Genomic DNA, 23,660 nt, shown 5'->3' with positions numbered 1-23,660 from the left:
TCTAAAAATATACAAAACATATACGTACTGAAAAAACACCCGAGCAAAACAGTTCTTACAGCCCGTGTGACGAGTGATATGTGATGTTATTTTATTGACTTTTTATTTAAACAAAAAGTATTGATAAATAAGTATTTTTTCCATCTGCCAGTCTGTAGCACTAACTATGCACAACACTCTTTCCTCTATCGTTCTTGCTCTAACCATAATGTTTTTTTTTCATCTATTGATATATTTTACATACCCCTTAATTTATTTAAAAATAAATTAAGAATTATTATTTCTAGCTGCGATACGATCCCACTTACTATTTAATGATGCACACTCCTGAACACTTACTCCCACACTGATACACATGAATACACATCTACACTTACTCTCATACAAATACACATAAACACATCCTTTTGTTGTAACACAATTTAATAATATGTATGATTTTTATTTAGAAATTTTGCTGGTCTGTCTTTAAACTGTATTAAAAAAAATGTTATTATATCATTGTCGACTGTTTGTTTATTTTAAATAAATAAAAAAAACCATTGCGTTATCATATATAATAACCCCTCATTCCAGCACTTTTGCTGATTGGGAATATTTCGTACAAATAAAATATGTAATGTAATGTAATGTAATATGTTAAGTTTATAAACCTTGTATTTTGTCATAAATAAATAAATCTAAATTAATCTGATTGAAATTGGCACTGATTATCATAGGCAACTGAAATGGCTCAAAATTAGACAGCAAAGAGAGACTATCACTCCCTCTCACTTCTGTTCAATGTACTTCATAGCCCCAACGCTCCTATATACCTGCGTGAACAATTTCGACGCTTATCAGTTCACGGTTTACCTGTTTTGCTGATTGGGAATATTTTGTACAAATAAAATATGTAATAAGTAAAGTTTAAAAACCTCGTATTTTGTCATGAATAAATAAATATTTAATTTCTATTAAAAATACACCATTTTAAGATATTTTAAAATGGATTATTTAATAGTTTAATAAAATGTAATGAAATTGCAATATATTGAGCAATCCTTTGATACATCTCTGTATCAAAATGAAGGGTAATCGCAAACCGTTCGTTCGTTTCCCGCATGCGTTAGTCGGTCGTTCGCCATCAAGCGGTCACCATGTCGGCTATATGGTCCGCCCTAAAAACCGCATCTAAAGACGCTATCAAACAAAATAACGTCTCGGGGATATCCACCATAAAAACTTTATTCCCGAAGCAAAACAACAACGAAACGAGTGCACGCGACAGCCTTAAACCAAATTTAAAAAGTAAATTTTTTAGCTCGAAACAAAAGAACGCGTTTGAATTTGAGCGGGCGGAAATTGGCGGGTTAGAAAATTCTGACAGATCTAAATGTTTTCATTTGCAGAATCGTTCGTATTCGATTGATAAAGGTGTAAAGGTTAAAAGTGATAGTGTCGAAGGTTCTGTGCCAGTGAGAAAGCGCTCGACAGCTACAATTGAAGAGTTGGAAAGTGCACAAGTGACATGTCCATATACAGCTAAGGAATTCGAAGCATCAAAACCTTATTCCGAAGTACCAGGTCCTAAGCCTTTACCGATCGTCGGGAACACCTGGAGATTGATCCCTTTCATCGGGCAGTATCAGATATCGGATCTAGGAAAAGTTTCCCAGATTTTGTACGACGAGTATGGGAAAATTGTGAAGATGTCTGGATTGGTCGGGCGGCCGGATTTGCTTTTTGTGTACGACGCTGATGAGATCGAAAAAATATATAGGAGAGAAGGACCAACTCCGTTTAGACCTTCCATGCCATGTTTGGTGGAATATAAAAGCATTGTGAGGAAGGATTTCTTTGGAGAGCTAGCAGGAGTCGTCGGGGTGTAAGTTTTTAAATTGATTTATTTTTCTACTCGTAAAAGAAAACGCGAATAAAATAAAATTTTGGAATTTAAAATCGAACACCGCATCACTGTCTTTGCGTACAAACCTCACTTCCTTTACATTCTTACATTTTCTGATACACGCACGCCGATTATTCCGAATCTTGATATGGCCATTTTTAAGTATTGGGTGTTGATATAAGTTTTCAAAAATTCAAAAATTTTGCTATCAATAAAACATACAATACATGAACAAGATATTACACTCATAGTGGTGGTATTCTGAATCTTCTCTATCCCCTAGAGCAGTGGTCGGCAAACTTATCAGTCAAAAGAGCCAAAAATCAGCGGTACAAGAATTAAGATTTCTTTTGCGAGCCAAATTTATTTTCGTGAGGTATCCTCAAAGCCAACAAACCTTACTATGTGGTAGAAGATTTGCGTATTATCTCTCTATTTTAACTGAAAATTCTTTGAATTGGCGATAATTGACCAATTGTGTTGACGATCTTGATTACCAATTCCAAAATATTGAATTTCTTCTGAAAATGTCTTCGCACAAAGCGCTTCTTGGTGAATGATGTAACGATAAACAAGTATCTCGTGATGATAGAAACAGAACCTTTTCTTTTTCCGGTCACACTTTTTGTCCCATCTGTTGAAATTAAAACAATTTTATCGAGTGTAAGACGATGTTTCTCTGTCCATTTAATGACAGCGTTTGCAATATCCTCGCCACGTGTTTGACCTTTCAGTGGCAATAATCCTAAAAGTTCTTCATTAGGACCGGTTGACAAAATAAACGAAGAGTGAAACTTGGGTTGTATGAGCCGCACTCGAGTGACTTGCGACACATGCGGCTCGCGAGCCGCGGTTTGTCGACCACTGCCCTAGAGAGTGGTTAATTTGGGATTTTATATTTTTTTGCATGCACCTAAACTTTGCTTCAAATACGACCACACTGATGATTAAACGTCAAAGAAATACGAACACGTGAAACTAAATATGATCTTTTTTATTTAGATCATTATTGTGACCTTAAGCATTACCCAAAACACTTCATTTGGTTCAATTTACCAAACCATTTTAGTTTTTTCAATTTTTTATACATCATTTGACGTTTAATTATCAGTGTGGCCATTATATAAAGCAGTAAAGTGTCTTCGCATAAAAAAAAATAGATCCACAAATTAACCACTTTTCAGGGGGTAGAGTAGATTCAAAATATCACCCCAGGAGTTATAAAAAACCTCGTTTGGGGTGGCACAAAAAAAAAAGTGATAAAACATAATGTCAGTCAATACAATCCAAAACAGTAAAAAAATATAATATTAGAAACATAAAACACAGTTTTCTTTTTTAAAATTGATTTATTTCTCAAGTTAGCTTATAGTATAATTCATGATATTTAAACTAATATTTACACTTATTTCACTTATATAATATCTGTTTACATCATTTTACAGTACACAACATTTATTTTTGAATTCATTCAATTTTTTTTCATTCTTCACACATTCAGGTATTTCTTTATACATTTTCAAACCTTTAAATATAATATAATTTTGAGGTTTTGTTTTTTTTTTAAATGGCAGACTTATTCGATTCTTATTTCTAGTAATATGATTATGAATTTTTTTATTCAGCACTATCTTATTAATTAAGTATTTGGGCATTCAGTTAATCAAAAATTTAACTATAAAAACAAGCATATTATTTATATCAGTCTTTTTTTTATTGCTATCCAATTAGGACCTTATCGCATTTTTCTATTTTATGATACTTATTTTTTTTTAACACGTTTTTTTTGGCTCTATTTTGAAGTGGTTCCAATTTAATCCAATTTCCGCATTGGCTAAAAATAATACTGTTGAGCTGTAATCTATATGCGGAATGATTATACTTTTTTATAAATAATGCATATAGTTTTATTATGCATTATTTATATAAATTATATTTATAACTATCACTATTAAAAAGATTGAAGTAACAACAATTCTAGATTTGCTATTTGACTTTTCGTTTCGGGCAGTTGTGCCCGTTTTTTTTTCAAAATGAAGAGAACTAGAGGACACAACTAAACAAACTTTAAACGAATTAGTCAATAATGTATTCTTTTTCGTTATTTTAAAACAAACTATTCTAAAATATATATACAGGGTGACTGAAACTGCCCGCTATTGTAAATTCGCACAAAGAGGAGGTCATTTGCTAATTATTGGACCCAACTTTCCCTAACTAAAGTTTTATAGTTTGAGAGATATGTCATTTTTTTACTCTTTTGAGATTTTTTCACAATTTGACCTTTAAGCATTTACAACTTTTTATATATATATGTAACCCCAGTGAGGTAACATTATTTTTATTATTGATTATAGTTTGTAAGAGTAAAATATGAATAAATAAACAGATATTATACCTTTTATAAATCAATTCATTTAAAAAAAATATATAAATATATTTTTGAACTTACCGGTAATCGAATCCAGAATCTATGGCAGGCTAACGCGCTTACCGCTGGTCACAAAGCGAACAACGAATAAATATTTTTCTTTGTAGTGTGATTACGAATTGATCCACATAATTAATGAAGCAATGTTGCGATTTCGTTATTAAAGAGAAATTTCACAAGTGAAACCATTTTAACTCACATGCGTTCATCAACATTTGATACGTACGATGAAGCTCCCATAAAACAAATCATTAATTAAACATTAGCACGCTTAGCAACAAAAACAATTTAAAATCTATATTTTAACGAAACGATAATATATAGTAACATAAAACTAGAATCGAAACAATAAAAGAAAATCTGGTTTCGCACATGTAGTATATGTGTTTGTATATACATAGCACTTGTCGGCCCCGTGGTGTAATGGTCAGCGCGTTTGTCTAGCATGCAAGAGGTCTCGGGTTCGAATCCCAATATGGTTGATACGAAATATCTACAAGACGCTCGAATAACGCTTTTAGCCGTTCTTTCGCTGTACATTTGCACAACATGTCCAAATCAACGCAGCACCCCTTTCTTGATTCTGTCAATAATGCATGTCACAGCCTTACACGGTTCACGGATCTCGACATTTGTGCACCTATCACATATCTTTTAACCACACATTCGCCCGAGGGATCGCATTTCGACAGCATTTAACCTATTTTCATCATTATACTTCGCTCCCATACTTAAGAGTTGGCACTAGAACTCCATTGTGAACTGCTAGTTTTGCCTCCTGCGGTAGACATTTGTTTGCCAAAGTAGATTTCAGTGCACCGCTCACCCTGTTCCCGGACTTACCCTCCTTTCAATATCTTTCTCAGCTTTCCATCCCTAGTAAACATACTTCTTAGATACACAAATTCCTCTACCTGATCCAAAATATCTCCGTTTACACTGATCTCACATTTAGTTATATTGTTATCCCTTTCAAAAACCATCACTTTCGATTTATCAACATTCATTAGCAAATGGCTTTTCTTTCATACATCGTAGACTTTTGTTACCAAAAATCGACCGAGGAACATAATTTCCAAGTCTGTAAAGGAACATTAAGAAGTATTTGTTGAAGAATAGTTGAGACATCAAATACACCAATAAATATTTTAAAGATGCAGATTTAGTTTACATTAAATCGGCGTTCTAAAAGACAAAATTAGACTTCCATTTAGGAAAAAGGCAAAGTCACAAAATTCAGTTTTATTTAAAGCAATTAAAAAGTATTACGAAATGGAAAAAAATATTTATGAAGAAAAAACATATCAAAATTTAAAATAATGGTCAAGACATATGTGATAAACAATTTATAAATTAAATATATTTGCAATGTTATTATTAGAACACACATAACAATATGTATGATATGTGTGCCCTACTTAAAGATTTAAATAAAAAAAATAAAAAAATAGATTAAGAAAAAGTTCCATGTCAGTATATTTATAGTTCTCTCATAATTCCTAATTTGTAAGAAATTTTTCCTATATGGTTTCGTGTGCTGAGCTAACTCGATGCAATTTATATAAATAACATATAAAATAGTCCATATTACATCGGCGTATTCAAAAACGGGAGAATACAATTAAATAAATCGTGATAAATCATTATATCGCATCTTTGCAAGAGCAACGTATTATCTCGAAAAACGCAATTTTACAGGAATCACACTTACACAACATTAAAAAAAGTATAACACCTGAACGAATGTTTATTTTTACTATGAATCTAAATTGAAGATAAAGGAATTAATTGAAAATCCATAGTAAAAAAACATTCGTTTAGATTTTTTACTTATCTTCCTTTAAATTGCATTTTTCGAGATGACACGTTATTCTTGCAAAGAGGCGATATCATCAATATTGAAATAAATTAGTAGTAACTTTACACACTGTGTAACATTCACCATTCTCCCTGTATTTAAAAATCCACATTTCCTTAACTTTTCCATCTGTCGACTTTTGTGAAGTGAAAGAGCTGACTTTCTGTTGAGAAAAAAAATCATCTCTATAACTCCATATTGTGGTAATTCAGCTCTGCTACAAACATTTGGTGTTGATTTAACTAACTGGTAAATAAATAAATATTAATATTAAAAATGTGTTAACAGGCGTTGCCTTGTTGTTGAAATAATTCAGTCAGGTGAATCTTATTCCTCTTATAATTTTAAATATGTATTTTTATTACATTTATATATTCATACAAATATTTATATTAGGTTGGGGAAAGGGTAATTTCGTATTTTACGCCCTTTTTTTCAACTACGTATTTCTCGTTCATTATTGGTTATATTTGATCGTACGATACGGCGTTATAAAGGTGTGAGTGTATGCTACAAACGTTTTGTTGACAGTATTGCGCTTAGTCGGTTCAGTCGTGAACTATCGTGCGTCGAGTTTGGAGGTTACAAAGGAAGAAATTCGCCATATTTTACATGTTTTCTACCTGAAAGAGAAAAACGCCTCAGAAGCTCCGGGAGCTCGCTTGGGAAGTTTTTATGCATCCACCCTATGGTCCAAACTTGGCACCAGTTGAATACTTCCTATTCCTGTCTATGGCCAACGCGCTTGGGGGTACAAATTTGGCTGAGGCCAAGAGAGGCCTGTGAAAATTGGTTGACCGAGTTTTTTAAAAATAAGGACAAGAGCTTCTACGAAAGGGGCATTATAAAGCATTATTCTCGTTGACAACAAGGTATCAAACAGAACGGCGCATATTTGACTTGAATCAGATGATTGTAACACTTTTTATGAAGCATTGAAATAAAGCAAAAAATACGAAATTACTTTTTCCCCAACCTATAATATATAACAAAAAAAAAACGTATCCCTAACTCTATGAGGCCAAAAGCTTTGTGTTGAGTTGGGATACAACATAATGGAAGGTGGAAGCGCGGACATTATCAAACAATAGCAAAACTAAAAATAAAAGATTATTACTTTCAATAAACATCTGAACAGCACGCTTAATAGTATATACATCCATGCGATATCTCGCTGCAGTCTCCTGCAATAGTTCTTAGACAAAATCCAAACTTGTACACGTCTCCTAAAAAAGGCTTTCGTTTTGGAGGACTAAATATGTTCTTCCAGGATATTGAACATCTTTGGAGCCACAAAAGCTGAATTTCTCTGAGCGAAAATCATACGTATTTAATTATAATAAAAATATGATAAATAGTATTTTGTTTGTTTGTACGTTTTTATACAAAAAATAACTAAAAGGAAAAAAATATTATTGATAAAAATGGTGGGTTTTATCCTCTTAAAGAAAACATCGCGTTACGTCATCGTTGGATATAGTACGTTTTGGCTTTGTTCTATTTAAGAATATGCACGTGTAATTTACTAAGTCTTCTATATTTTTTTTTAACTAATGAAGAAAAACGTCATATATTCATCATAATTCCCTTTCCGCACCTAATAGTGCATAAGGCACTGCTGCATCGGTACACCAATTGCAGCGTATCTTTATAAATTTTATTACATGAAGGTAAGATGATCAGTCTTACGCCTCAGGTACCTGTCCAGGGACTATGAAATATTCTAGTGTAAAAACACCCCTTCAAATAAATATTTCATATCAACCATGTCGGAAATCGAACCCGAGACCTCTTGGATGGTAGGCAAACGTACTGACCATTACACCACGAGGCCGAAAATATAACATTTAGAAACATATACCTTTGTATTTTGAAATGTATTTTTTTTCGTAATTTAATTTTAGCCTTGCCAGGAATCCAAACCCAAGATTTAAAGCATAGTGTGCAAACGCGCAAATCGCTAAACTACAATACGGACTTATATCCAGACGATTTTCTTATTCAGAATGTTTACCCGAAAGTAGCCGTCGAGTGTTGAGTCGAAAACGGATTATGTTTTGTTTTACATACATAATTGTATTTTCCATTCACCCGGACATCGATAAAAACTACTAGCTACTAGTATATAATAAAATATGATGTTTCCATTATTTTCGGCCTTGTGGTGTGGTGGTCAGTGCGTTTGCCTAAATGCAAGAGGTCTCGTATTCGATTCCCGACATGGTTGATATGAAATATTTATTTAAAAGGGTGTTTTCACACTAAAATATTTCAGTCCCCGGACTGGTACCAGAAGCATGAGACTGATCATCTACCCACATGTAACAAAAGTGATCAAGATACTCTGCGATTGGTGTACCAATGCAGTGCCCTATGCACCATTAGGTGCGGAAAGGAAATGATGATGAATTACATGGGAAAATACCACGGAAATAAACGTGCTAATTTATTGAATATTTTCACCTCCTAATTAAAAATACAATCAATAAATATTTGCATTGTTTAATGATAAAATATTACAGTGTGTAACCACTATAAAATCTGTACGCGAGAGGTAAACTACAGAATCTCCAAAATCCAACATATTTAATGAGAGAGACTTTATTGATTTTTTATACTTTAAACATCATGCAATTTTTTAATGGAGGCTTTAAAGTAAATTTCGACGCTGGAAAAAAAAGAGTTACTAAGCTTTATGTAGCAACTTTATAAAAAAGCCAATAAATGTTTTTTTTATTAAAAAAAAAAACTCATACGTACGTATTATTTTGGGGTTATTCAGTAATATTTAAAAATACAAAATTCCTTATTAATTAAAACAAAAACATTTTAACTGGCTCTGCTGTAAGGTTGCTACATGTCTTGATAGCTGTTTTCCTTTCTAGCGTCGATTTGTGAAAACTAGAAATTGTATAAATTGATACACATTACAAAAGTGCACTTAAAAAGTAGTAGAATCAGATTGCGGTCCCATGGCTTGTTTCTGAAATATTTTTTGTGCATGGAAGTTGCATTATTTTTTACCTTGCCTATAATATACAAGGTTTATTTTTCAAAGAGAGGATTTTTCTGCTATTATATTACTTAATTTTAGATATTGTTTGGATTAGGAAGGATATTCTTATGTGGGTCAATCAGGAACTTCTCAGTATTTGCTCATGTGGAGAGGAAACCACTTAAAACTCTTCAGGAGAAGCCGGCCTGTTGGCAGTAGTCAACAATATTAAATTATGAATCTTACCCTAAAAAATAATGGTTTCAGCTCGTTAACTTCACTAACATCAACACATGAAAGATTCAAATAATGTTTTTTTAAAAAGGAATAACCCGCTAAGCCTCTATTTTGAGGCTTGTCAGCAGGTGGAATAGAGGGAATATGGAAGGAGGTGACGAAAAATACGCCCCAACACCTAGACTAATTAAGAAAAAAATATTTCTTGGATTTTTTTCTTGCAACTAGCTGGAATCGATCCTGCGATGACAGTTTCACGGTTGGCCGTCTAACCAACTGCGCCACGGCGTCTTTCTGTTACACAGTGTGTAAAGTGGCCACTTACACAAGCCGATGACAGGTCATGAGCCCTGTAGATGCCTAGGCTTCTATATTACCTTCTCTAAAATGTTCAAAAAATTTGTTGTAATATGTTCATATTGACAGCTTCCCAGGGAGTTGAATCCAGTCCTTGTCTACAAAAATTTGGGCAAACTTAAAATATTGTTCATTTCATCGTATTTGGAGCTACCGTAGTTTACTTTTCGCGTACAGATATGTTTGAATGGTTGGGAATAAATTATAAATTATCACGAGGAGTTATGCGAGTGTAATAATTTCTAAAATAAACCGCCGCTCGGCGTTTCTTTGCGATGTATCACCACATTATTGTAACAGGAAATTAGCTATCACGCAAACCTATGATTTCTCCTGAATCAAAAAATATATCTATCAAGAAACCACAAAATACCAAATGATTTTATATCACTGACCTCCTAGCTTCGCTTCGTGGTGTAGTGATGAGTGCGCTTTCTACAATGCAAAACTTTGTTACCAGAACAACAAGAGAGTTTACGTCAGTTGATGCATTCAAAATATTATACATGACCCTTGTAAGAAGCCAGTTAGAATATGGGTCCTCAGTTTGGTCTCCTCATTATGTTACCTATATAAACAGTGTGGAGAAGGTCCAACACAAGATTTTAAGATCCATGAATTTTAAATTAAACATTCCAATTGAAGAGCTTTCCTGTAAATGTTTAATGAAGCAGTTAAAATTCATATGCATTAGTGTTAGAAGGGAAATTTCAGATTTAGTGCTGCTTTTCAAGTTATTAAATAATGTTCTTGACAGTCCCGAACTTTTAAATTGTGTGAATTTTTATGTGAGACAGCGTGGGACGAGACGAAATACTTATTTTGCTGTGGATTTGAATAGTTCAAACTATGCTAAATACTCACCTATTTTACGGTTCCACATGTTGGCAAACAAACATGGAAGCTTTTATTTATTAAATTTATCTTTATACCGATTAAAACCATAACTTTTTTATCACTTCTTTTCTAAATTATAAAGATGTACTAAGTGTTATACTTGTTTTACTGTTTATGCTATGATTCATCGCCTCTGTTATTTCAATCCGTTTATATTTAAACCCTTTATTAATTGTTAATTTGCTGCATACCTATGTTATAATTTCTTATTAAATTTTTCTTTATTATTTCCTTATTTTCTGCTGATTTTATTTCATGTATCTATATTTTCTATACTATGTTCATGTGTTTTGTTTCATTATATATATTTTTCAATATCATTTTATACTTTGTCAAAGGCGTAAGCCGTCGAAATAAATAAATATCATATTTATTTATTGTACACGTTTATTTCAATTTCAATTTTTTTATTTAATACGTTTATGGACATAAATTTTTTATTCAAGGCATCACTATCATCATTCCCTTTCCACATCTAATGGTCCGTAGGGCAATGGATTGGTACACCAATCACAGCGTATCTCGATAAATTTTGTTACATGAAGGTAAGGTGATCAGTCTTACGCTTCAGGTACCAGTCCAGGGACTATAAAATATTCTTGTGTGAAAACACTCTTTTAAATAAATATTTCATATCAAACATGTCGGAAATCAAAACCTATCCACCACGAGGCCGACGAATTCAAGGCATACATAACACAAAAATAATAGCGATACAATTTAAATGTTATTAAGTGGTAAAATAAGAATTTCCAGAAATGAGGATGTTAATATCTTATATTTGGTAATAGACTAAATAACAAAGCCAATTTTTTTTTATATTATATTTTATATAAATATCGTATTATCGCGCTATGATTTTTTAATGTTTTGTATTCCTGAAATAGATCCGCTTGTAACGTCAGAGGTTTTTCTCTGTCTGTTCTTCCGATTGGCTCGTTTGCGGTAAGGAAACCGGATATCCTTCACAGCTCTCATATCATTGGTTGGTGACATCATTATCATGAACCAGTGACGTCGTTCAAAGAAGTGCGTTTTTTTTTTGTACATTTTCAAGAAACTTTTCCATTCAAATTTAATGCTCTAATTTCCCGTAGGGCTGAAGTTCTTTATTTATGTAAAAGGAAACTTCCCTCTCTGAACTTTTTTTCAGTAACACGAAATATGTCGATATCCGAAGAGATACGGTTTAGTAAAGACATTGCTCTTCCTACTGGCATTACCATTGGCAGGCTGGTTCTGCAAGCAGGAAGATAAAACAGCTTAAGCTGCCTGTGTCTAAGTTAGTCATTAGGAACGTAAAGAAAAATACTTTCCATTACACCTAAGTTGATTGCTATACCACGGATCAATCGGAAAAAATACATAAACAAATACACATTTGTTCTTTTCTCCATCCTAATGTGGCCAAGCATTCCCAGTATGAAGTCTGAGGGGTACAACCACGGATAGTATATGTACTCCCCTTAAGTATAGAAACTTCAGAAATTTCTTCTGAACCATCTCCAGCATAACAGAGTACTTCAATTTGTGGGGTGCCCAGTTCAGAGATCCACACTCAAGTTTGCTTCGCACTGAGTTATGAAGAAGCCTAAAAAACGAGTATTCAAGAAAACCTTTACAGTTCGGAGAACAAATTCTAACATAATGCGGAAATGCGTAAATGTATTTAATTACAGTCATTCCGGGTATCATTGGAATTCAATATAACATTGGACAAAAACCTGACTTATATATGACTTTCTAAAAGAATAAAAAAAGCTTTATCAATTTTTTTTTATTTATTTGTGTGGTACCATCGCTCGAGCCCCAGAGTAAGTATGTTTGGGGTAATGTAACCAAATTCATGTTTTTTTAAAAATGCTTTGGATCAGAAGAGTATTTTATATAAAAAAATATAGTTTAATGTTACCCGGAGAGATTTTTAGTCAAAAATCAAGAAATTTGTTCATCGAAAATATTTAAGTTCAAAGTTACCCAAATATCAGTATAACATTGGACCACCCATAAAAAACATCATTAAAGTTATGTTTTCATATAATTTTATAAATTGTGTGGTCAAATTTAGTTATCCTGGCTCAATCCAACGAAAAAAATATTAGAAAAAACGTGTTGAAGTCGTCCAATGTTACCCGACATGACTGTAATAAATGGTTTTTTTTTGTTAGAGTTAGGTCATCGTCTTGTTTGTTTTCCAGTGCATTTTTGTGTACGATTTGAATGACGTTTTATAAAACACAACTTTTAATTAAAAATAATATTTTACGTGTACGACTTAATTATTTGAATACTTTCCGTTTGCTTTTTAACATAAATCGTTTTTATTGGCTTTAGGCATTAGCCTTTTAAATATATCATTTGTTAGTTTAATGTATTAATCTAAGTAAGTAGCTTGACAAATATTAACAAATAGCTGTAAATTGACATTGAAGTGATATCTTACAAAAACAAGCCTCACGAACTAAACAAATATTGCTTTTATCCTTATTGACAATACGGAAATATCACGTACGACGAATATCGATCAAAATATATTAAATGGATTCAGAAAAAATAATTGTATTTTCGAAATTAATATGGATAATGTTAAGAAATGTTTTCATACATAACCTTAAAAAAAATATATAAAAAATATGTCCCTAGAAAAACGCGACATGTGTGGCCTTGATAATTGTGAGATTCGTGACGGTGTTCTATAAAAATTGAAACGGTTACAAACAAAGTTCAGAATTGACAAAATTCGTAACGTATTCGAGGCGTGGCCAATGTTGTGCCAAATTCAAAATTTTATAAATTAAAAAATATTTTTTATGCTATCTTCTAATTAGTATTTTTACTAGTACCCTTATTACATAAAAAAACGTGTTATTTCCTAATTATGTCTGTACTTATTTTTTCTGGACTTACCTGTAATAAAAGAAATACTAAATGTTACTTCATTACACAGAATAATGGACCAGAAAAATAATTATGTCACAAAAGTTGGAAGATTTGGCATGTGAGCATGAGGACATGAATTTGGTGTAGATTTTTAAATATTTTTGCTGGAGACCTTAACGCTCGGCTATCTGAAAATTGAAACCCGCAACTAATTTCAGTCAATCGCTCATAACTTATTACGTCATAAACATTAGAAACAATATGCCTGCTAGTAAAACAATTAGAAAAAATCATTTTTCATTATTTTGAAAATGATTAGCAAAAGTAATAATAATTTTAAAAAATAATGAAGAAAAAAAATCCTAGTTATTTGTGGGTAATTTGTTGATTTATTATATACACACAAACTGTTAGCAAGAAAAAATAATCTTTGAGATAATAAAGGCAAATTACATAATTTGAAAATAAATTAACGTTGGTAAAAACTTCAAATAGCATGTGTGTTATCAGCACGTTGGTTTTATATTTTTGTGCGTCTACAATTGCGAAGGTGTGTTGTAGGATTCACATGTTAGTGTAATCAATATCCTGATAAAGAGACGGGTCTTGAAACCGGCTGACATTTTTTAAAAAATATTTTCGCCGCAAAACAAATATTTTTGATTAAAATTTCCTAGTAGATAATTCAGAAATACATGACAGTAAATTTAATTCACTTGTTTTTGTTTTATGGGTCATTAACAAAGTGTTTCGGGTTAACTAATGAGTTGAATCCATAAAACAAAAACAATTTAATTAAATTTACTGTCATATAATTATGAATTCTCTATCCTTACCTCAGTTTTGTGTGAATGCATTGAATTTCATAATAAAGATACCAGTCTCGAAGATGTCGTGAAAGCGATGAAACCGATCACTGGATTTTCAAATTTATAGATTAAAGTATCACTCGTCTTTTATTTCTATAATAAATTACAACGAACTTCAATCAAGAATTTTCACTTACTAACTTCAGTGCCTAACTAAATTTAATAAAATGTTGTAATTTGATATAACTTATTATTTTTGTTTTGTTTACTAAAAAGCATATCCGCCATGTGAAGGTTTGCACGTGCTACCATAACTAAGAGTGACTTTATCTTCTTTATGTCTATTAGCGTTAAAATACCGGTTCCGTACATTAAAGGTCAACGCCCATCATAAATTCAAAGCCCCGCATTCACTATTTTTGATTCCGCATTCAGCCAATACTAGACATGTTTATTTCCATATTTTTTGGACATTTTATTATCTTCTATCCACAAGTGATATCATGATTAACGTTAGCACTGTTAATTTAGATTGTTGCTAAAATTACGTGTTTTTTTAAATGCAGCAATAGATCATAGAAGCAGCGTAAGTTTATGTATCAACGATAAATAATCGGCAAATAATTATAAAATAATCCATTCTTTAAAAAAAATTGTATGTGTCATGTGATTATCAAAAAAGTATTATTTTTGATTTTAGTAATAATAATTTATTAATTAGCTCCGCAAAATGGAAGATCTATCATCAAAATGACACCACTGAGTTTTGGCAAAATATTTTTTTATTTACCAAGTATATTTTTTTTATATATCGCACCCCCAGAAGTAGGTGTCGAAGCCTTAATTTTACCCCTTTGAGTAATGAGGAGTGCAGCTTTATAAAGGTGTAAATATTGTCTTAAAACAGCAAATGTCACACTGACATTATTTAATTTTTTTTTATTTTTTATATCGATTAGTATAATGTAAAATTGCTTTTATTTCTTTATTGTTATGTTTTTTTACAAGTTCAAGATATTTATATTACCAATGTTTGTTTTTTCATCAATGTTTTTATAATTTTCATACTGATTTTTTTTTTCAGACTTTGTCATTTGTAAATAACTGTTATGTAATTTTTTTTAAATGCTACCTTTCACTTATAATTTTACTTACATGTATGTTTATTATTTTATTTACAGCTAATATGTTAAAAGCAGAGAGTGCCGTTTATTTCAATAAAATAAAATACGATATTTATAAATTTTTCAAATTTTATAAAGTGCACTAAAGGTATACTAATAATTTTATTTCATTAAAATACATGAAAAACATTATGAAATCGTGATATTCAGTTTAAACACTGTCAAGTTCAAGTCAAACACTGGTAAGTTTTTTGAGATTAAAAGAAGCTTGTTCGATTGCCGGCCCTCCAACTATCGCTACGTAAATAATACGATGGTCCTTTATTCTATGTCGACGTAGCTTCGTTATTCTATTTTAATATTTATTCATTTTTTCTCTAAGAATTTTCCCGAGGGAGTAAGATATTTTTTTCGGGATGTAAAGTTAATTCTGACACTTATTACCTCTTTGGCTATACATATGCAAAAAATCAAGGCAATCAGTTTCTCCGTTGCGACGTAAACGAAGAATTTATTTTTACGCTAAAATTTTTCCTGAGGGAGCGATATTTTTTTTTCGAAGTAAAAAGTAGCTTATTTCACTTCTCATCTCTTCGGCTATTCCTATGCAAAAAATTGCGTCAATCGGTCACTCCGTTGCGATGTGAAGGAAACACAAACAAACATGGAAACAAACACACTTATAATATTAGTACGAATTAACCTAGTATTTTGTCACTTTAAAAAAAAAAAAATATTCAAATTTTTGTTTTTTACAATAAACATAATAACAAAACAGAGTTTAAAAAGAAAAGCATAATAACATATCAATGAAATACATATTAATAGAAAAATAGTAAACAAAAAATCCCACAAAGGCACTTCCCGGGCATAAATATGTGTACGGGTGCCTTCGATAGCTATCGATGTTCTTATTTCCATAATCGCCTGGGAGAATTTATCTCCAACTATACTGTCACACTGATGTATTTCTGTATTTTCCAATTATTGTCATCGCCACTCTAAAACGATTCAAAATTCACCTTGGAAAAGGATCGTATTATTTATTTTTCCAATTTCCAGGAAAACTATTGGTACAAAAGGGATAGTGTTGAAAGATTCTGAAAAAATATTTTGACAAAAAATGAAAAGACAATTATATATAATGGACAAAAATTGTGTGATGCAGGTTGATTATAGGTGTATAGAATTTGTTGAATAATGAAGATCAACAGATCTTTTAACGTGGCTATTTAGCATATTATTTTCATTGCTAGTAAAATCGCGCTAATTAAATTCAAACAGCAACAGATGCTATCAACATCTGTCCACCTGTCGAGGTCAACATAATTTGTCGACAAACTATACAGATACAGGTAGATTTTTTAAAGACAGACTTTCTTAAATATTGAAATGTTTATTCGAGAAGTTTTTTTTTTGTACATTGACGAGTTTAGTAATTTCATTTCACGAGTGACCTACCTTAAAACCCAATACTCAGAGAGAAAATTAAAAAATAAATCATTTTAAAAATTATCATTTAATTTTTGGTGTTAACGAAAGTCGTGTCAGTTTTTTCCCAAATTTAAAAATGAGCTCCAAAAGTTTTAAACGAAGATTTATAAGTCGTTCAACGTAAATTTTTTTGCTACCAACGGTATTTTGATTGCTTTTACGTTGCATGCATTTTTTTAAAGCCTTCAAAATGGATTGTCAAGTAGACGAACGTGAGCATTTTCGACACCTTTTTCTGTTTTTGTTCGATCGAGAGAATGAAAAAGTACGGTGAAAATACCATAAATAGATGACAAATTAGATGTAAAATAATGAAGGAGAATACATTATTGACTAAATTGTAGTACTTTTTTTGTTGTGTCACCTTGTTCTGTTACTTGGAAAAAAACAGACAAAACTTCTATCAATACCTAATATTTAATTTATCTCTTTTACGTATAGTATATCATTTATATTACAAAACACGAAAAACTCACAAAAAATAAAAATATAAATTATTATTATAAAATTTGTTTCGCCTGACATGGGATAGATATAAGAGCTAGCACACCAGCGGTGCCTTTCTGAACCGCTCTCGCGGCCGTAGAAAAACTTTTATTTTGCGTATTTTGTATGTAAATTCTTTAACAATTCATATTGAACATGTTATCAATAAATCTTTAAAACACCTTGGATTTATTAACAGAATCTCATCTGACTTCAAAAATATCAATACCCTTAAAACTCTCTTGTGTTCCCTAGTTCGCCCGCACCTAGAGTATTCTCTCTGTTATCTGGTCTCCGTATTATGATGTTCACACAAAAAATATTGAATCAGTTCAGCATCGATTTTTAAGAAAGATAGGCTGGAGGTTGGGCTTATCCAGAGACCAATATACGTAAAATGAGTTAGAAACTAGCTTAAATATTTCTTATCTTCTAGTCATAATTGAAATTCTCAATCCACTTTTTGATGCGCCTGAACTACTGAGCTCCCAACTAGAAACCTCAGACAAAACTTACTCTTTCATACCGTTAACCATATAACTAACTATGGTTTTCATTCCCCTTTGCCAAGAATTCTTAGGTCTGCCAACAAACATACCAGTCTTGATTTCTTTGTTAACAAGTTGTCTTCTTTCATACGATCACTGAATTAAGTTCAATCATAAACACCTCTCTCGCGCTTCCACTCCCACCAAGTCTACTATATACCATTGTGTCTTTGTACTTTTTTCATATTAATTTTCTATGTTTACATAAATATGTCCTTAATAATGCCCATTGGGCGTATATATAAATAAATAAATCAAATTAAATACTCATAATAAAATAGGCCGAAGAAAACGCCTTTATTTTTAATACGCGAGATAAATGCTTTTTCTACGGCCGCGAGAGTGTTAGGAATATCACTCCAGGACAAAGAATCTGCTCAGAACATCAAAAATGCATAGGTAATAAGTCCCTTTGACCTAAAGTGGTGTTAGTTTGTATTTGTTTATGTTGTCTTTGTGTCGAAGATCTAGTGATTATATTTTTCGTAAGGTTTTAGAGTAAAATGCGCAAGAATGACGTAGTTAAATAATGATCTAATTTATCGAAGAAACATATTTTTATTCAATTTTGCCTGTATTCCATTACTGGCTTATCTCTTTTAAGGTCCAAATAGTAGTTTGCATGCATGTTTTCATCCCATTTTCCCCTATAGCGTGATTCTATACGGCTCATATCTTGGTTAAATCTCTGCTAAAAGCTTTTTCTACGGCCGCGAGAGTGTTTGGCATTTCACCCCAGGACAAAGAATCTGCTCAAAACATCAAAAATGCATAGGTAATAAGTCCCTTTGACCTAAAGTGGTGTTAGTTTGTATTTGTTTATGTTGTCTTTGTGTCGAAGATCTAGTGATTATATTTTTCGTAAGGTTTTAGAGTAAAATGCGCAAGAATGACGTAGTTAAATAATGATCTAATTTATCGAAGAAACATATTTTTATTCAATTTTGCCTGTATTCCATTACTGGCTTATCTCTTTTAAGGTCCAAATAGTAGTTTTCATGCATGTTTTCATCCCATTTTCCCCTAAAGCGTGATTCTATACGGCTCATATCTTGGTTAAATCTCTGCTAAAAGCTTTTTCTACGGCCGCGAGAGTGTTTGGCATTTCACCCCAGGACAAAGAATCTGCTCAAAACATCAAAAATGCATAGGTAATAAGTCCCTTTGACCTAAAGTGGTGTTAGTTTGTATTTGTTTATGTTGTCTTTGTGTCGAAGATCTAGTGATTATATTTTTGATACGTGGTATATTGTTGGGGTTATGTGTGTCGTTTGATTGTTGCATTATATGTGTTGAGTAAGAGTGGTTTTTAAAAAGCCAGGGGCATATTCAATATGACCACATCTATGTACGGATATAATAATTTACATTTAAATATAATTTATTATGACTGTGGCTACTACTTTCTCCCAAATTTGCCTCAAAACCAGCCATATGATAAATTGCAGTTGTGAGTTTTTGCAGTGAACTAAGCACTTTGCAAAAAACCGAGATTATGTAGTAATTCTACTAAAAAACTTTCCAATAAATGCATCTCAAATTAAAATAAATAAATTGGTCAAAAAATACAAAATATATAAATCCTCAATTTTTGAAAAACTTTTTAAATGTTGCTTTCTGCTTTCTTGTATGGAATTGGAGTATACTTATGGTTATATTTTACTTCTTAAATTATTGTTTCAAACGTATACCACTGGTGAACGGTGATTTTATTTACAAGTAAGCTATTAAAAATTCATTTATTTGGATGCTTACCTTATAATATTATATATGCATATGTAGGTATATTATAGTAAGTTATAATACTAAAATTGCTATTTTTTTCTGTGGTTCTGTGTGATACACAACTCTTATCTATGAAATCAACTTAAACGACGTAACTTTGTGATATATCATATTGTGTAGCTATATTATCCATCAATTTAACACATAACTTATATAAAAGTTTATAAAAAATAGCTCAATGAATTCAGTCAGTATTAGGTACTCTCATTGCGATTAAAATGTCAATTGGCCGATTTGTACTAGAAATGAATAATGCTAAAAATAGCCGCGTCGAGCGCCACGTGTGTTGCGAGTCATATGGCAAAAGTATAATCTCTAAGAAAAATAGTCCTTAAGAAATAATGTTTGAAATACTGTTTTTCAAATCGAGAATCTTCAAAGAATTCGTGTAATCTGAAAGTTTACTCTAAGAGGAAAATCCCGTCACTGGGTTTAAGATGTTCAAAATATAGTACACTCATTTGTATGAAAAAATAAGCTGGAGTAATCGGCTAGCTTTTTGACTCATTGCTGGTGCTGGGCGCGCTTTATTAATATTTTTATTTATACTTGGCGAAAAATTCAAATGGTGGCAATGATTCATAAAAAAAGAGTAATTATTTGTTTGTTTTTCTGTAAATAAAGTTACCGTAAAATACTTTTATGGATAGTCAAATATAATGGTAAAGCTGTGCATAATCGCTTCCATACACGATTCCCCCTGACGTATACATATGTTTATTTAGTGTATTTCAATTCTTATATATAGACTGTTAAAATATCATTCTTTGGTATTTGACAAAACATGAAGGCACATAATTTAACAAACGTAGCTTTTTGATAATATTTGCGTTTGTGGGGTTCATAGTCCATGACTAATGACATACATGTGCTAAATAATTTTAGCTGAAATATTGAGCCATGACGCCAAGAAGCAAGTCAGCGTTTTCTATTTAATGTAATTCATTACATTCTGCGAAACACGAGATCAACGTCCTGCAGTACACTAATATCGTCCCTACCATCGAAATATTATAAGTTTATTAATAATTTATTTATAGAACATATTAACAAAAACACTGATGAATATATTTATTTTTTAAAAAGTAAAAATTTACTTAATATTTACACTATACTGTGAAGAGTATATACACACTCTGTTTTGAAGGTTTTGACATACCTGGTAACAAATTTAGGCTCTTATTGGAATACAACTAAAATTGCATTATACTCGTATACCTTAGAAATATTCTCTATGTCTGTTTTTATGACATGTTTGTTCGTTTGTTGTATTGTATTCTGTTGCCTTTAAAAAATATAAAAAACTTAGGCGTAAATTATAGGCGTTATCGAAGATCGGATGTGGCCGCAAGATTGTTCTTTTCGTACAGATGACAAAGAACAGATAGTTTTCGAATTGTTATTAAATATTTATAAATAACCACTTACCGATTTTTCTATGTCTACCGGTTTCAAGATATACCCGTCTCTTCACCGTAGTTGTTGCATAAAAATATAAAACCAACACGTCATGCATTTTAATAAGGGCATGCACTGATTAGGACAAACGTGCACTTATTAGGTTATGAAAATATTTTATGTTGTGGAAGAAATCGAGAATTTTCATTTCGTTGCGCAAGCCTTCATTGTTGAATTGTGTCAACGAAGCAATGCTCACATATAAACACAGTAATTTTCTCCGCCGTTAGAACAAAACAATGACGCGCTAAAAATGAACGATAAGACACTAATTATATTTTATCACGAAATACATCTATGTTGCAGAGGCGAACCGTGTATAGAAGCAATTATGCGCAGCTTACCATTATATTTGACCATCCATAATAATGTTTTACGGTAGCTTTATTTACAGGAAAACAAACAAACATTGCCACCATTTGTATTTTTCTCCAAATATAAATAAAAATATTAATAAAGCGCCGAGGAACTAGCCGATTACTCCTGCTTATTTCTTCATACAAATAAGTATACTATATTTTGATCATCTTAAACCCAGTGGCGGGATTTTTCTCCCAGAGTAAACTTGCAGATCACACAAATCCTTTGAAGATTCTCGATTTGGAAAACAGTATTTCAAACATTATTTCTCAAGGACTATTTTTCTTTGAGATGATACCTTTGACATATGACTCGCAACACATGTGGTGCTCGACGCGGCCGTTTTAGGCATTATTAATTTCTAGAACAAATCGGCCAGTGGACATTTAAATAGTAATGAGAATACCTACTACTGACTGAATTCATTAAGCTATTTTTTATAAACTTTTATAAAATTAATTTGTTAAATTAATGAATAATATAGTTACACTATATAATATATCACGCTGTTGCGTCGTTTGAGTCGATTTCATAGAAGAGAGTTGTTTTATCACACAGAACCACAGAAAAAATAGCAACCGAACAGAACCACAGAAAAAATAGCAATTCGTAATATATATAACTTACATTGTATTATGGACCTTCTATGTACGTACAAGTAAATGATATTTTTTTTAAACTTACCTGTAAAAAAAACTACCGTTTGCCACTGCTATGTTGTGTCTATGACCGAATTGGTAAACCACTATGACAATTGAACGTAGTTGAGCAGAAAACAGCCGGTCCACAATTTTGAAAAAATTAGATATTAATGTTATCGAGTGCAGTAAGGTCAATTTCATGTTCAGTTACAAACAGCCAAGCTGATTTCTTATAAAAATTTTAATTATCACCTTCTGAAAATAGTGTTGATTACAAAAACGGCATTTCTCACTTGCAGAAATCACCTACGGCACCAGAAAAATCTTACCGTATAGATGCTGATAGGAAGATTAATGCCTCCAGAAAATACAGTATTTTAGTGTCGTAAATTCATTCATTTAAAAATACATGTACTAAAATAATATGTTTTAATACACAATGTCAACTCATACATTCAAAGTTTGAATGAGGTATCTTTCAATTTTAAATCTGGCTGTTGTCTGCAAAATGCACATCTTAGTTTGTGTGGTTAACCAGACTTTAAATCATTAAAACTGAGCGTCTTATAGTTCGATTCGTCGTATCATCCAAAACATTTTTTTTCTTCTAAAAATTTAAATATGAATTTTGGGGTGCGTCTTATGATCCGATGCGTGTTATCGTCTGCAAAATACGGTAAAATAGCTAAACCTTTATTAATGTGTAAAATTTATCTCATCGGCCTTGTAATATAATGGTCAGCTAGTTTGCTTACTATGCAAGAGATCTCGGGTTTGATTCCCGACAGAATTGATATGAAATATTTACTTAAAAGGGTGTTTTTACACTAGAATATTTCATAGACCTAGGACTGATACCTAAAGCGTAAGACTGATCATCTTACCTTCTTGTAACAAAAATGGTCAAGAAACGCTGCGATTGGTGTACCAATGCAGTGCCCCATGTACTATCAGGTGCGTAAAGGCAATGATAGTGATGACGTCCTTTTGTTTTGCGGCTAATTTCATGTTTAGTATGCTGTCATAAAATCATACTTTATTTTTTGTGCATTGGGGATCCTCTGTGAATTGTAGCATATTGAATTGAATTGATAATGAGATTTATCTGGTTGAATTATTTCACCAACGCCTGGACATACTCAAAATATCGATGATACTTAAGACTTCAGATGCTATGTGCGGTATGTGATGGTTAAGTTGGAGACTCTGTCACCTGAAGTAATTTAAATTGTACTTTAAGTTTCTAGGTCGTCATGTCTTTATTATATATAACCTTGCATACATAATGGCGTGGGCTTGAATAAAACAGCGGGTGCTCCATCTCAGGTAATTTAACGTAGTTAATGGGATGTATACCAAAGGTTTAACATCAATTGAGATAAGACCATCAATTTGACCTAGTAAGATAATAC

At 31.8% G+C, this 23,660-nt stretch overlaps 1 protein-coding gene across 1 annotated transcript in view; it reads left to right on the top strand.

The window, feature by feature from the left end:
• Positions 1-1,101: 1,101 nt before the first annotated feature.
• Positions 1,102-23,660, top strand: part of Cyp301a1 (Probable cytochrome P450 301a1, mitochondrial) — a 63,597-nt gene continuing 41,038 nt past the window's right edge. The window contains exon 1 of the mRNA XM_088226268.1: positions 1,102-1,867. Coding sequence (XP_088082394.1) covers positions 1,140-1,867 — 728 coding nt within the window. The 5' untranslated portion in view covers positions 1,102-1,139. The remainder of the gene's footprint in view (positions 1,868-23,660) is intronic.

This window comes from Micrasema longulum, unplaced genomic scaffold, assembly GCF_059751315.1.
Source record: "Micrasema longulum isolate JH-2025_06_02 unplaced genomic scaffold, ASM5975131v1 h1tg000418l, whole genome shotgun sequence".
In the NCBI taxonomy this organism is placed as follows: Eukaryota; Metazoa; Arthropoda; class Insecta; order Trichoptera; family Brachycentridae; genus Micrasema; species Micrasema longulum.
This window is presented reverse-complemented; position numbering and strand designations above follow the sequence as displayed.